General features: G+C 32.8%; 1 protein-coding gene across 1 annotated transcript in view; it reads left to right on the top strand.

The window, feature by feature from the left end:
* USP25 (ubiquitin specific peptidase 25) overlaps window positions 1-17,039 on the top strand; it is a 130,448-nt gene that overhangs the window by 78,304 nt on the left and 35,105 nt on the right. The window contains exons 11-17 of the mRNA XM_021679295.2: window positions 5,463-5,590; window positions 5,978-6,073; window positions 7,403-7,561; window positions 8,153-8,379; window positions 11,479-11,549; window positions 12,192-12,420; window positions 14,126-14,326. Of these exons, the coding sequence (XP_021534970.2) occupies window positions 5,463-5,590; window positions 5,978-6,073; window positions 7,403-7,561; window positions 8,153-8,379; window positions 11,479-11,549; window positions 12,192-12,420; window positions 14,126-14,326 (1,111 nt within the window). The remainder of the gene's footprint in view (window positions 1-5,462; window positions 5,591-5,977; window positions 6,074-7,402; window positions 7,562-8,152; window positions 8,380-11,478; window positions 11,550-12,191; window positions 12,421-14,125; window positions 14,327-17,039) is intronic.

Raw genomic sequence — 17,039 nt, 5'->3', positions numbered from 1 at the left:
AAATTCTCACTTAACAATTTAGCTTTAAAATTTCTGTTAAAATCCTCTTTTAGGATACTGTTGAGGCTGTTTAGACTTTTTAGGGAAGGTACCAGTCGCTGTAATGTGCCAGTCCTGGAAGTAAAAAAGAAAAACACTGAAATTAGGGTGGAATTTTATATAGACATATGTTACTTATATCAAATAGTGTTGGAATTTGTCTAGATTCCTTTTTTTTTTTTTTTTGTAAAATTGCTATATAATTGCATGAAGGGCAGATGGAATAACTTGCTTTCTCAAGAAAGATAAAACTTAAAAAATATAAACCTGTTTGTTTCCACTGGTCTCTGTCTTGCCACCCATCTCTCTCTCTCTTTATTCATGTTGTTAGTTTCATCTATATATCCATCCACCCACACATATATTCATCCTTATGTGTTACTATAATGGAAGGCAAAGGACAGACCATTTGCTCCAAAATCAGTTCTCATTAAGCAGTTGCTGGTAGTTGTCTACTTGTAAGTTCCATGCATGAGGGTAGGGATCTTCATCTTTGTCATTCTCTATTATATCTCTAGTGGATAATATGGTGACTGCAAATAGAATTACATAATACACATTTATTGACTGACTGAATGAAATGTCTCAGTGTTACCAAAAAAGTTTCTGAGGACTTTATCCCCAAATGGGTGCTTAATAAATGTTAGGTGATGATATCTCTGTTTTTCTAAACAGGGACTGAGTTCTTATATCTTTGAAAATAAATTGCTTTTATCTGAATATGTGCTTTTTAAAAAAGATAATTAACTCTTTCCTGTTGTAACTTCATCCTCATTTCCTTCTCTTCCCTTATACACCGAAATAAAATAAATTACATTTACTATTTTCTGGCTTTTTTTTTTTTTTTTTAAGAGGGGGAGAGGGAGGGAAAGAGAGAAAATATTTGAGGTAGTTTTTCTCTCTACATCATAGATCATCTACATAAGTGATTCTCAGCAGATGCCTAGGCCCTACGTCAAAGCTGTCAAATCTGAATATAGGGTAGGAATGTGGTACTTGGGCCCAAGAGCTCCACCAGTGATTCCCAGATAGACCTCCAATTAAGAATATTTAAATTAAGCTTATTTATTTTACTGATTGGTCTCTAAAGATTGGGACTCTGTGAGCATCCCATAATGGAACAGGAAAGCAGACCCCCTTGCCTAAAGTGTGATCTCTTTTCTATTAAACAAAAGGATGGGTTTGGGCAGGAAAAGGGATGGCATTTTCCTTACACTGTCAAAGTAGCTTGTAAGTGAAATATACGTTGGTTTATTGGTAAATAATCTTTCTTATGTATTCCCAGCTTTTATATTGAATCTGAATTTCATTATTTATTTAAAAAAATCTAGTTTGCCCTCCATCTTTGGCTTCATACTCTGAATGCCCGTATATATTTTCTGCCTAGGTTTTTACATCCAGCCTAACAGATACAGTGGTTTGTCTCCTCTGAATTCAGCAGTTTGTAAGCATTCTTAATAAGAGCAAATTCATTTACCTGTATTCCTATTACTAGTTGCCTAGATTTGTAGGACACAATAGTTTCAATAATAATTCAGCCTGGTTTAAGAGACTATCACTGGCTAAAGTAGACTATCTTAAAAGTTTTTAGTAGTGTACTTAAATTATCGTCTTATTTCATTATGTCCTTCAGGATAACTGTTCTGTTTCTTCTTAAGTATCTATAAACACCAATGAGTAACATTTTAGGCTTGTTTGTAAATTAACATTGTCCCTGATGATAACACCTTTTATCTCTTAAACTATTATTTAGTAAAAGTTACTGATTTTACTTTGATACAGGAAACATCTCTTTTGCTGAAATGGCTCTGGTTAAGTAATTTAGGAAAACCTCTAATCTCCTGAATCACTCATGTTAAAATATCCAGTGGCCTGTAAGAGTTTAAATTTCTGGAATGCCGTACCAAGAGATAACTGAATAAATTAAAAATGATTATATGTAAGATAACTACTTATAAAATATTTTTCTAAATCACAACTTTGAACTAAATGGTGTGCAATTTATAGATGGATCAAACTTTCTAGGAAACCTGGAGTTTTTTTTTTTTTTGATTGCCTATTGGAGCAAAAAAATTTCAGGTACATTTCCTTTTAGACTATCGCTATGCACATATAAGTATTTGTATTTGTTCATACTGTCCTGTGACTTGCATTTTTCACTCACCAGTATATCATGAGCATCCTTCCACATCAGTATATATGGCTTTACACCATTCTTTTTAAAACCTGCATAGTATCACATAGCCCGTATTTCTAAAATTAAATTTATTTCATTCTTCTGTGAGACAGTAGTTGGACAAAGAATTATTTCAAGGAATGTCTTTCTATAAATACCCTTGAGAACTTAGGAATGAAAGGTAGTCAGAAGTGGAATTTTTCGGTCACCAGGCATACTCATTTAAAAATAAAAGTACTGCCAAAGTTCCCTTCACAAAGTTGTACTAAGTTATAGTCAAAATGCTAAAAGAAACTTTATGGAACTTTAAAAACTAGAGAAACAGTACCTACATATACCATATTAGATATATGTAGATGTTATATGGGAAATTTATCTTTTAGAGTAAAAGGGCAAATGGGTGAACCCAATTAAATGACTAAAACAAATTTTCAAGTTGGGATAGGAACTGTTTGCTTCTCGTGCTTGATTTATATCCTGGTTTTGTTTGATGTTCTGTGGGAATTTGAAATGGTAGGTCTGATTTTTCTGTCCCCTGCTTCCTGCATTCATGTAATCTCACAAAAGCAAGGTATTTAAAATATATTAATAAAAATTCAGCTATTACAACTCATAAAGATGATTAATTCTCTCTAGAAAATATTTTTGCTAAGTTAGATTTATAGTCATAAGTTTGAAAGCACTTTTGTTGCCCATGTTGATTATGTTTTTTTTATTCACTAACTACCCTAATCTATTATTTCTGTAGGTTCATTATATAATATAATATGATAATAAATAATAATAAAATGTTTATAAAGACATGGAAACTATAAGCATGATACTTACCTTTAATGACCTGTGTCTCACAGGCATGGCATACCAGTTGGAGAAGCAAATATAGTTTTTTATTGAATGGAAAAATAATATTTTGAAAGAAGAACATCTCATTGTTGTATATTTAAAATTCTAGTTATATACTGCTATACTTAAAATCCTAAAATCACAGAGCTAGACAAACCCATATATTTTCTAAGATGAATTAGGGGAATGTCCGGCTATCTCTTCCTATCCCCATCAGCTTTAGAATAAGAAAGTAAAATCCTTCCACTCCTGTAGGAAAAAACTGTCACTGCTGTTAAAGGAAATACATTCACAACAGAGACATAGTACATAACTATTATGAACATTCTTTCTTAAGATATGGAAGTTATTTCCTGGACTTTTCATGGTCTACCGAGAAGCATACCCCCAGTTTGGGTGATTTTATTTCTATTGGCCATGGTAGGTTTCCATGAATTAAAGTATGTAACTATTTAATTTTAATGGTGACATTTAAAATACTGCAATAAAATATGAAAGTTATAGTTCTTGAAACCTACTTACTTATTTTAGTATCATAAAATGAAGTAGAGAATATTATCCTAAGGCATCAAAAGTTGTCTTTGTGGTATGTATGGGGTATGTTCTAATTCTTAATACTAATTTTAGGTGTGTATTAGAATTAAGTAAAATTCTTTCCAGTGCCATGTGAGAACAAAAAAAATAAGCAGACTTTGCTCAAGAAATTTCAAAACTTAAGAGATTCTTCTGATACTAGGTCTTTTTTTTTTTTTTTTAATTTTATTATGTTATGTTAATCCCCATACATTACATCATTAGTTTTTGATGTAGTGTTCCATGATTCATTGTTTGTGTATAACACCCAGTGCTCCATGCAGTACGTGCCCTCTTTAATACCCATCACCAGGCTAACCCATCCCCCCACCCCCCTCCCCTCTAGAACCCTCAGTTTGTTTCTCAGAGTCCATAGTCTCTCATGGTTCGTCTCCCCCTCCGATTTCCCCCCTTCATTTTTCCCTTCCTACTATCTTTTTTTTTTTTTTTAACATATAATGTATTATTTGTTTCAGAGGTACAGGTCTGTGATTCAACAGTCTTACACAATTCACAGCACTCACCATAGCACATACCCTCCCCAATATCCATCACCCAGCCACCCCATCCCCCCCACCACTCCAGCAACCCTCAGTTTGTTTCCTGAGATTGTAACTTTCTCTAGTAAACTTCAGTTTTAATAGCCATATAAAACACATTTCTTAAACTTCAACTTTTTGTTAAAGATAAACCAAGTCTAACTCAGGAAATTTCAATTCACATAAGCTTTAGCATTTTGGGAGGGAGAAATAGTTTTGAATAACCATTTTTATTAGCTTTATTTAGAGAAAAGTAGCAACTTTCAAGATCTTAGTCAAATCCAGTTTGCCAGATGTGCACTATTCTGCTTTTTTTGGATGTTTGAATTGAAATTAGTGTGCTCTTAGCTAGTTGATATTTCTGTGGTGGCCGTTTTGTGCCAATTGAAAATGTCACACACCATGTAATGTATGGCAGTTACTTTTTACAGTAGTACATTATGTGGTTTATAATAAGCATTTAAAAATATTTGTTACATTATTTTATACTTCTGTATTTGGTGATTCACACGTTTTTGTTCTTTTTTCTTTAAAAATATGTTTATGTAAAACTGGAATCTTTTTTATGAAAATAATTCTCTTTTGTAGTTTTGTTACATTTCATGCTTAACTGAAAAGTTGCCAGTTTGTGGAGGAATTGGCTCATAGCGATGAGGCATTCAATTTGTTAAACACTAGTCATTAAATATAGTTACCATTCGTATAAACTCCGTATTAGTAATAGATCTTCTTCTTAAATTAGTCAGAATTCCAGTAGGAAAATTAAATTTAAAACAAGGGAATATCAGTTTCTAGTTTTTAGTAAGAATTGTGATCATTTATGCTGTAAAAATAAATGTGTGTGTGTGTGTGTACTACATCTACAAGTTTCTTTGTCAAGGTTTTTGAAGTGTGGTTGATTAATAAGTATATGTACCATTCTTGGTAGTAATAGTGACATAATATTGAAGAAGCCAGAAAATTTGAGCTACTAAGCCATAATTTTAACTAATGTCTGTCAGTTTAGGTTAGAAATTTTAATGTAAAAAATTATTGTGGAAGAAGGAGAGTTGTTAGAAATTTTTTTTTTTTCCCCTGGTTGGGTATTATTTCCATCCTTGGAATTTTCAAGAGGTGTGGAAAACTTTTGGGAGAAGTTGGCCTTTAACTAAATTGCGTACCTCATCATGTGTTTGTGGTGTCAGCATTGTGATGATATATATAAAAATGCCAGGGCTGACACCATGTGCCTAATACTGCAGTGGAGGAAACAGAAGGTGAGAGTAAGGTTTTTTGTTGTTGTTTTCTTTCAGCATTGGTTCACCAAACTACCACCTGTGTTAACATTTGAATTGTCAAGATTTGAATTCAATCAGGCATTGGGAAGACCAGAAAAAATTCACAACAAATTAGAATTTCCTCAGGTGTTGTATCTGGACAGGTATGGTTTGGTATACAGCATGACTTAGTTTTGAAACTGTTTAGTAACCAAGTAAAGTATTATTATGTTTAGAGAAAAATTTTGCTTACTTTCTGTAGAATTAATCTTTACTTCTTTGCATATTACTATTTGTCAAGGAAAATGGAGTTCTCATTCTATTTAGAAAAGAATAGTTACTGGGAATAATGTTATAAGGAAGTTAAAAAATTTATTTTTGTATTGGTATTGCAATTGTTAAGAATTTTAAGGACTACTCTTGTGTTGTCTGATATTTCACTGTAGAATTTTAGATGAATTGATCTTTTGTTGTGTTGGCTAGACTTAATATTGTATCTATTTCCATGTTATTTACAATGGTAATGTTGTTATTTTTCTTTTTCCTGATAGATATATGCACAGAAACAGAGAAATAACAAGAATTAAGAGGGAAGAAATCAAGAGACTAAAAGATTACCTCACAGTATTACAACAAAGACTAGAAAGGTATTGTAACTTTTATGAAATTATAAGCTAACTATAGGAAGTCATATTTTTAGTGACTCTCTGGAATATTTCATTTTAAGTTTGCTTTGAGCAATTTATAATTCTAGTAGTAATTACTCTGGATTCATATTTTGCTTGTATAGTTTAGTTCTGAGTTTGTTAGAAACTGAAATAATTCATAGTTGGCATTAGTGATTATCTTAGTGTTTAAAATTAAATATTTTCATTGTCCACTGGTAATGCTCATGGTGCTGAGAATACATACAAAGTTAAACTAATCTTAAAAAAAAAAAAATCCAAAAAAAAGGACCACCTGGCTGGCTCAGTTAGTAGAGCATGTGACTCTTGATCTCTGGGTCGTGAGTTTGAGCCCCACATTGGGTGAAGAAATTATTTAAAAAAAAAAAAAAAAAGTTAAACTAATCTAAATTTTAAGGTTTCTTCTTGTATGAGATTAAACTTCACTCTTGAGATTTCCATTAAAATGAATGGTGACTGAGTTTTTCTCCCTGATACAGAAGATACAAACTCACATGCCTACTAGGGCTTCATGGAGACTTTATTAAGAAGAGAAGCAAGTCAAGTGTAAGCTGGTGGGCAAGGGGAGCCTAGAGTGCATATCCCTGTGGAGAGGGAGTGCTTACCATCTGCACTAGCGGGTGGTATCATGTGTGACGCCATGTGTGAATATCTCTCACTGTTTTTGATACCTTCCCACAAGACGCTGGAATCTAGACAGTCAGATGTTCTGTAATTAGACAGAAGTCTTACAGGCTGAAATGTGGCCTGAGAGATCCCAGTTTGCAACCTCTGATTAATCTGTATTTTAGTATTTGTTTTAGTATTAATTTGAAAATTAGTAGCCCCAAACTTTTTAAACAAAAATAATGTATTATATTTCAATAATTTTTATTTCTAAAAGGTATCAGTAATCATATTAAAACTAATCAGAGGTAGTAAAAGGTAGGAGGATAATATTAGTTACCATCGTAATCATGAGACCAGATGACAGATCTAAAAATAAAAACAGTCTCAGGAAATGGAACTGTCAGTTTTCATTTTCCTATTGGGTTACACCTTAGAGCAGCATTTAAAATTTATAACGGGATACAGACACATTCAGTTGTAATCAACTTTGTTTTCCTTAGTTTGGGGAACATTTATTTCTTGAATGTATCTTCAGTTTTAACATCTTCATTTGAAAGCAAAATTAATTGCATTGTTGAAGATTTATTAAAGTGTTTTTATCATGTTTTATAACAATTATTAAAAACAAGCAAATGTGCTTTATATACAACTAAAAGCATGTATGCATTTTATGGTTAACAGATATTTAAGCTACGGTTCGGGTCCCAAACGATTCCCCTTGGTAGATGTTCTACAGTACGCATTGGAATTTGCTTCAAGTAAACCTGTTTGTACATCTCCCATTGAGGATATTGATGCTAGTTCCCCACCTAGTGGTTCCACACCACAGACATTACCAAGGTAAAAAGTTTTCCTGATTCAGAGCCAGCTATGTTACTTGTATTACATAGTAATGTAATTGATGCCTTTAAAGAGGGTTTCATAAAATGCACATTGTGATTTATTTTAGTGGACTCTAAACATATTAGATTCACTTAGAAGATTGTGTATATTCTGGTTGCTTTCTTAGTTCACTGTTTCAATAGATTTTATGGTTGTGGATTGAAATTTTCATATTCTTTTCTGTTCAGAATTATGTGTTATTTTGGTACAGATTTCCACCTTTTATCCATGAAAGTATTGTTAAGTTAGTTTTTCCTGTAATGTAAGCTGATCAGTATTATATAATTCTGGTATACATAAGATTTATTGAAATGATGAAACTGTTTCTTCTATAAAGCCACAATTTCATCCTGATAATAATGAATTCCTCATATATTAAGAATCTCATTGGATATTAAATTAATCCACATATTTCTCTCTCTCTTTTTTTAAAGGCTTTTTCTTTTTGAAATTATAAGCCAATTTAATGCTATGTGTTTGGCACAATTTTTGTCCAGAGCTTCAACTTGGAGAGTTTAATAATAAATATTTTATGCTTTAAAAATATAGCACAACAGAACAACAGGGAGCCCCTTCTTCAGAACTGCCAAGCACATCACCTACATCAATAGCTGCCATTTCATCGAGATCAGTAATACATAAACCATTCACTCAGTCTCGGATACCCCCAGATTTGCCCATGCATCCAGCACCAAGACACATAACAGAAGAAGAGCTTTCTGTGCTAGAAAGCTGTTTACATCGCTGGAGGACAGAAATAGAAAATGACACCAGAGGTAAGAAGCTTCTGACAGCAGAGCTACTGTCGCCTCAGATGGATATGTATAATATTAAAATTAAGAAGGGAAATCACCTTTGGATTTCATATGTAAATATTATAACGTATTTTTTTTTCCTAGAAAGTGTTTTCTATAAGAGAAACTAGCCTGACTACCTGTTTTTATGATCTTAATATCAGATTCAGAGAGACCAACAGATTTCCTCTGGACTACTTAGTTGATTAATGACATAGCAGATGGTCTGGTTTTCTCATTTAATGCTCTAAATTTATATCAAACTGGTATTCACAGCTACTCCATTGGTGAAACCTCATACAATTAAATTAGGTATTTGTCAATTACATCCTCTCCCTAATGTTTGTGTAATGAGTTAAAGTGATAAAACAATTTTTTTTTAGATTTAAGAATTAGAAATGTGAATTTCATTTTTTTAAAAGATTTTATTTATTTGAGAGAGAGAGAGAGAAAGAGAGAGCATGAGCAGGGGGAGAGGGAGAAGCAGACTCCCTGCCGATCCGGGAGCCCAAGAACCCAATGCTGGGCTGGATCCCAGGACCCTGAGATCATGACCTGAGCCAAAAGCAGATGCTTAACCAACCGAGCCACCCAGGCACCCCAGAAATGTGAATTTTAATTTTAAATCTGCACTAACAGAGATTTCCAGATATGATCTGTGAGCTCAGTGCCAGTCTGTAATGTGTTTTAACTGGCATGTAGCAAAATAAGAAAAATGAGGACGGTGCTCTGTGGGGAGTATGAGTGTATACGTGTGTGTTTGTATGTGTTGGTGTTAAGTTGCCATCTGGCCTTTCTTGGAAGGGACTCTCCTTTATTCTGAAATTATATCTTTGCTACTTTACTGTTTTTAAAATGTCCTTTTTCTTTTTTAAATGAAACGATGTTAGTATTTTATTATATTTATTTTATTATAATTTTTCCTTACATGACAAAATATAATATCCTATTACTGTCATCTCATTTTATCCTATGAAAAAAGAAAAATCTAGGAGCTACTCTTTTATACCAAAAGATTGGAATTATTTTAAACAGTATGGATTGTTGGATTTTAGATGCCCAACTTGACTCATTATAGACAATATGTAAATAAAGAGCAGTCCTAATATAATATAATGTAACATAAATAGGGCATGATGACAACTAACAATTAGCATTAGTAGCTATAAATGTTTCCCTTAGTATTTTTCATATATAAGGGAATATTTTTACGTTTGAATTCATTAGTAAACATTTATTGAGCACACTGTGTTTCCTGAACACTGTACTAGGTATTAAATAATTTTTTACTGGACTTGGCAGATTGTGTTTGTTTTTATAAGATTACATTCTGAAGGGTGGATGCTAGGAAGCTTTTGACACCAAGGTAGTGGCATTGAGGAAGGAAAGGAACGGATATGATCTACTCTTTGGAGAAAACTGACAGAGGTAGATCATTGACAAGAGGTGAGAGAGAAAGGGAGGAATTAGGGACTCTTCCGTTAGTTCCTCATGCTGGTAAGAGTAGAGAGATGGAATGTACTTTGGAAAAGGGCAGACTGGTGGGTGAGCAGGTCCCCACCTCAGGGGAGGAAGTAGGAATAAGATGAGTCCACTTTTGACCATTTTAAGTTTGAGGAAAATTTAAGTTTGAGGAACTTGAGAGACATTCATCCGATAAGGGTAGGAACCTTAATACCTAATACTTTGGACCATAGTAATACAATGGATTGGGTAAGATTTTCCTTGGAATATTTGTTTCTTCTCTTTTATCCCTGTTATTACCTGTTAACATTGTTTTTTAAACTATTGTATAATAATAATTACATTCTACATCTGAGTAAGATGTAATTTATTTAATTTCTATATTGATACTGCAAGTAGTGCTGACCTTCTACATATATACTGACACACTTTGTGAGTAGGATATATTCTTAGAAGTGTCATTTCTGGTCCAAAGTGTATATATTTTAAATTTAACTGTTTTAAAATTTTCCCTCCCAAAACATTGAACCAGTTTTTATTCCCACTATGTGGAAGAGCCTGACTCCCAACATCTTCCTTAGCCTTGGGTACTTTTTAAATTGTGGTAGCCTGAACATTGAAAAAAATGGTGTGTTAGTATCTTAATTTGCATTTCCTTAATTTTGAGTGAAATTCTGTTTTTCTATAAATTTCTTGTGACATTCACCCATTTTTTATATCGAACCATTTATCTTTCTTTTAATGCTCAATAGAAACTTTGATATTATGGGTATTAACCTGTTGCCTATAGTGTTTGCTGTAGATACTATTTTCTTAATTGTCTTTATCATTTGACTTTTTTTGGTGTTGGTTTTGTTTTGTTTTTATAATGTAAATTTTCTTCAGTTTGGGGAGAGAATCTTATCTTTTCCTTTATGGTTACTGGATTTTCTGTCAGGCTCAGAAAAAGGTCTTTCCCCACTCTGAAGTTACTAGTATTTTTCCATAGTCTTTCATGGTTTCTTCCCAATTCTTTTCAGTGGCTTTTCGTAGTATAGGTTATACTATAATTTAACCATTTCCCCATTAATAGATCTTTAGGTTGTCTCTAATTTTTTTATTGTTATGTGCAATATAGCTGTGAATAATTTTGTAGAGTGGATTTCTACTGGAAGTAGAAGTAATAAGTAATGGCAGTTTCAACATTGTTTCCATTGGTGATTGTGGTAGATTTTTATTGAATGACATATATGTATATAGAAGGTTTGTGGCAAAGTTATTTTATTTCATTCCATAGTTTTCCTGTTTTAAATAAATATGTAAGGGGCTTTATGTTCCGTTTCTATTGACACTTTTCCTTTATAGATTTGAATAAAGTTCACTTTTATAGGCTCGGCACATTTTCTAAGTGAATCATATTTATTTTGGTTTTTAATTATGCACTTGTGCTATATGTTTTATTAAGGAGAACTATATTTCGTTTTATACAGACTCCAAATAGTAGTATTTCTACGAACAATTTTAGGAATTTTTCCTTATTCCTCTAACATATTGGTAGGAAAACCATTAGTTACTATCTTATGTCTCGTAGAGACGTACTTGATGTTAATCATTTTAAATCACATCTTCTATCCTTAGATTTGCAGGAAAGCATATCCAGAATCCATCGAACAATTGAACTAATGTACTCTGACAAATCTATGATCCAAGTAAGTTAAATTTTAAGTTGGTAAGTATTGCCAAAATTACATATTTTTATTTGTATGATTAACCTAATTCTTAAGCTAATTTTTCTTAATGTTTTTTATAAAATTGCTGATCTTAAAGATTCCATATTAACATCGAGTTGTATTCTCATAGTATATTTATTGTTTACTTTTTTTTATTATTTTACAGTAAAACTTAGCAAAAATTTTCAGAAGGTCTTAGTGTTTACAGAAAGTCCTATGGGAGAAATTATATGGTTATTTAAGGATGTTAAGATTTGGGGGAGAAGCACAGGGCTCAGTTACATTTTAACTTCCGGTATACATTATGTAGGCCATATTGCTAATTCAGTCATCAAGTTATAATTGTGAAGGTTTGGACAAATCATACTATATATAAAATATTCATCATAAGTTCATTTGAAAGAAATTTTCAAAGTTTCAAAAATATCCTATTTATACACCTGCTTTATATGTCATTAACTTATTTATCTCCCCCCTTTTTATTTCATAGTGTATTTTTTTCAAAATTTTAATCACAGCCAGTTTTCTATGGTATTCTTCAATCATAGTTTATGGGTTTCATGGAATGTGGTATTAATAGACTGCTTAACTGTGGCTTAACTCTTCTGTTTTCATATTTAGGTTCCTTATCGCTTACATGCTGTTTTAGTTCATGAAGGCCAAGCTAATGCCGGGCACTACTGGGCATATATTTTTGATCATCGTGAAAACAGGTGGATGAAGTACAATGATATTGCTGTGACAAAATCATCATGGGAAGAGCTAGTGAGGGACTCTTTTGGTGGTTATAGAAATGCCAGTGCATACTGTTTAATGTACATAAATGATAAGGCACAATTCTTAATAAAAGGTAAGCACATGAAATATATAGGGTAGTCTATATTTTTAAATAAGTAGGTCTTTTTTTTTTTAAGATTTTATTTATTTGAGAGAGAATGAGAGAGAGAGAGAGAGCACATGAGAGCGGGGAGGGTCAGAGAGAGAAGCAGACTCCCCACTGAGCAGGGAGCCCAATGCGGGACTCGATCCCGGGACTCCAGGATCATGACCTGAGCCAAAGGCAGTCGCCCAACCAACTGAGCCACCCAGGCACCCAAATAAGTAGGTCTTTTATGTGACTCTGGTCTCTGGTGTGATTATTTAAGTGTAATTGACTCAGAGGGTGATGGTTATGATTAGGAAATGCGGTTGGCTTATTCTAAGTGAGAAACTGGAATTGAAGAGTAATGTAATCAGGGCTGACAATTGAAATATTATTTTGTATTCAAAGTTAACTATTTAGTAACTATTATAAAATGCAAATCTGACCCTAATGATGTAATGTATGGTGATTAACATAACAGTAAAAATAAAAAAAATTTTAAAAATGCAAATCTGACCTATTTCTCCTCGCCAAAATCCCTTTAAGGACCACATCATGCACTGACTCATATTTAAGCTCCTTAACCTTATATATAAGGCCTCCATTTTCTGGCCTCTGTCTTTCAAGCTTCGTTTATAAACGTTGTCCATTTCAAACTATATATACTTTACTGATATTTGAACTGCTTGTTGTATTCTCTTCACACCAAATGATTTCACACATTTATAACTTTAGTTTTTATGCTTTTTATTTTTTGGAGGGAATGTTCTTTTTTCTTTCTTCTTTTGTCTAATTTCTGCTCATCTGTCAAGATTCAATTCAGGTGTCATCTGCTCTGCCAAGATTTTTTTTTTACTTCTACCAGAAAATACCTCTCCTTGTGTTCTCATAGCATACCTCTATGGGGCACTTATGTGTGTTGGAATTGTATGTCAACTTGTCTTTTCCACTTCACTCTAACCTTCTCAAAGCCAGGGACCATGTCATACTATGTCTTAATCATTTTATTTCTTATATTCTAATACAGGCTTTGCATGTAGAAAGTACTTAAAGTTTTGTTCAAACTGATAAAAATCAACTTTCCTTTTGTGTTTAACCATTCAGCAACACTAGCTAGGTGGTCCACTTATGATGGAAAGCTACAGTGTATTTTGTATGTGTGCAGAAGTTCAGTAACTCTCTTAAATACTACTTCTGTAATGTTTTTGAAAATCTTGCTATATTGATTAGTTTTCAGATTGCCTGTAAGTATATTGCTGTGCTTAACTGCTTTGGATGAAAAAGAATTTTAGTTCTGTTTTGAGTTTAATAAGGTTATGAGTTATTCTCATTTTGTGATTTTTATTTTATGAATAATCAAACATCTAGTATTTTATTAAAATAGAAAATGTAGTACTATGTCAATATTTGAGTAGCAAATGATTTTGGCTTTATATCCTGTTCCGTTTTTTTTTTACTCTTAATCTAGAGATTAAAAAAAAAAAGCTGAGAACACTTCCTATAATAGATTATCAAATATTTGCATCATTGCTTATCCAAGCATTTGTTTGAGTTTTCTTTTAATTTTTAATATTGATTTGTTAAATGGTAATAATTCATGCTTTAAATCCCATTTGAAATGCATCCTGTTTTGAGCTTTGCATTTTTCCTTTAATTCTTAATTTTATATTAGTTTTTGAAATATGATTTGCAGAGGAGTTAAATAAAGAAACTGGGCAGGCTCTTGTTGGAATAGAAACATTACCACCGGATTTAAGAGATTTTGTTGAGGAAGACAACCAGCGATTTGAAAAAGAACTAGAAGAATGGGATGCGCAACTTGCCCAGAAAGCTTTGCAGGAAAAACTTTTAGCATCTCAGAAATTGAGGGAGTCAGAGTCTTCTGTAACAACAGGTTAGTACCTTTTGATTAAATTGTATTTTATTATCAATATATTTATTATTGATACTTTATTATAAAAATAAGATATGCTCATTTAAAAAAGAAGTTTAATTATGTCAACGTATGAAGAAGACAGTAAAAATCATCTGAAATTCCATCACTCCTCTGAGTTGCCACTGATAACAATTTAGTTTACCCCTTTGACAGGCACTGCTGTATTCATATATACCTTTTTCAAGTTAAATGAGATGATTCTGCTCTTTCTCTATCCATCCTGCCCATTTTGATTGGGTCTGACCCTTCTTGGCCAGAAGCTTAGAAAAGCCATGAAAACCAGCAAGTAATCCAAACATTTTCACTAAAGCTATCGAGAGAGTGAACTTTTTACTTTACTTTAGTAATTTCCCATTTGAGCAAAATAGCATTATTGGTATATCTGTATATATTTTGTATAATACTTTATGTAATATTTTGTGTAATTATGCTATTGTTATAGAGCAGTTATTTGATTTTTTCAGAATTTTTAAAATTAAAAAATTAGCTGAAACTAAGTATTTAATATTTAAAAATATTCTAAAGTTATTAGCTGATGAAATCAATAAAATGTTCAGAGTAAACAGTACAAGAATAAACATGTTCTAGCAAATTTGAAAATAAAATGTCTTCTGATTTTTTTTTTTTTTGAAGATTACTTTCATCATCACAGAGTTGTTCATATATTTTAGGGCAACATATTTTCTACTGTGAAAAAGTGCTATTTCTCTGTAGTAGTTGGAGGAGTGGGAAGAGATAAACACAGATATTTTTGTCAAACTCATTTGTCTGTTTCATAACTCCGAGTGGATCTTTTTGAATGTCCTTTTTTGCGACATCTGTGTGTTTTGTCTTTTATTTTTTAAGAAACCATTTTAGAAAGAAAAAAAAGCATTTTAGGTGTTTGCTTAATTTCATCTTTTACAGACCAGTTCCCATACAGCAGTAATTACTTTGGTGAATTTTAGCATTATCATTTGAACTTTAGAAGAAATTTTTCTCTCAATGGAAGATGTACAGTACCACAATATGGTATTGTGAGTAAAGCAGGCACACACAGATCTGTCCAGACTTGTTAACTTGTTTTCATATAAATTGATTAGTTGAGTCCTTGATCTTGATGTTAACAGGCATTGATTCAGAATTTTTAAAAGACCAAGATAATGGTATTATACCAACAAAGATACCAATATTATGATCCTCAAATGCAATATAGTATATCTGAATACCACCATTGTAGTGTGGTAAGCTCTACCATGATGCACGACTGTATTTCTTTCCATACATTAAGAGCCACCTTGTAGACTACATGAAGGTCTGTGGTTTCACAGTAATGCAGTTTCTTTACAGTGACTTTGTCTACTTCCATAAGAAATGACTCAGTAGATATCAAGAGATTTTTGTGCTCAAATCACAGTATGTACATTATAATTCTTTTCATTTTTGAGCCAATTCCATCCCTTTGTGATTTCATTCCTTGTCTTTGGTACATATCCTTCTCAAACCGATCCCGAGAACTTACCCCAATGGAGCTACTTTGTTATACTTCCACTAACTTTTATGCACACCATTTGCATGTGTCTGTTCTTACCTTACTAGTGGGAGGACATGGCTGCCTAATTGGCATAAGTGATAGTGGTACCTAAGCACTCAGATGAAGGTGAATCCTGCATTCATTGGTTAAGCTCCAACTCTGTTTTTGGCTCACTTACATTTTGTGGCACCAAAATATTAAGTGCTGTATGGTCTCCTTTTCATCTTGTCTTTCACAAGACTAAATTTACAGACTTAACACATTTTATTTCCTTTCAAACTAATACATATTCCCCATTAATATTCCTGTCTGAGAGGACTAGACAACTTTGCCCTCCCATTTGCATTTGTTATCTTATATTCTCTCTGTATAAAAGGCCACGTCTATATGCCCCATACCCTTTATCCTGATTAATACTTCCTACCATATACTGTAAATGCTGTTTTGTAATTTAAAAAAAAACCAGGAGTAGGTATTAGGCATATATTTTCATGTCTTTCTTTTTAGTATTTAAAAAAAGTACTTGAGGGCGCCTGGGTGGCTCAGTTGGTTAAGCGACTGCCTTCGGCTCAGGTCATGATCCTGGAGTCCCGGGATCGAGTCCCGCGTCGGGCTCCCTGCTCAGCAGGGAGTCTGCTTCTCCCTCTGACCCTCCCCCCTCTCATGTGCTCTCTCTCTCTTCTCATCCTCTCTCTCAAATAAATAAATAAAATCTTTAAAAAAAAAAAAAAAAAAAAGTACTTGAGGATGGAGATGTATTTCTGAGAGGAATCAGAATAACTAAAAAATAAAGAGATAATTATCTTCCAGGCTGGGTTTTTAGAAAGTAGTGGCAATAACTGCCTGAATTGGAAACATTGTGTCACCTATAGAATTGCTAGAAGCATACACTTTGAGTTTGTAGGAATAGAATGTGCTAAGTCTATAAATTTGGGGAGTGAGATTATTGTTTAAAAGATTGGTTTCTACTACTGTATTATTTTATATATCCTATTAAGAAGTCCATCCTCTGTTGCAGGGCAATTTAACATACCACAGTTGTATAAGGGAACTCATTAATGTTTATTGGAACCACTTATCTCCCCAGTCATTAGTAGAGAAAGTTTACTTTAATGCCCATGTCATCTTACTTCTCCTCACAGTTTCCAGAGTAATTTG

The sequence above is a fragment of the Neomonachus schauinslandi genome, chromosome 1 (genome assembly GCF_002201575.2).
Source record: "Neomonachus schauinslandi chromosome 1, ASM220157v2, whole genome shotgun sequence".
NCBI classification, from domain to species: domain Eukaryota; kingdom Metazoa; phylum Chordata; class Mammalia; order Carnivora; family Phocidae; genus Neomonachus; species Neomonachus schauinslandi.
Note: the sequence above shows the minus strand (reverse complement) of the source record. Positions and strands in the feature narration are given on the sequence as shown.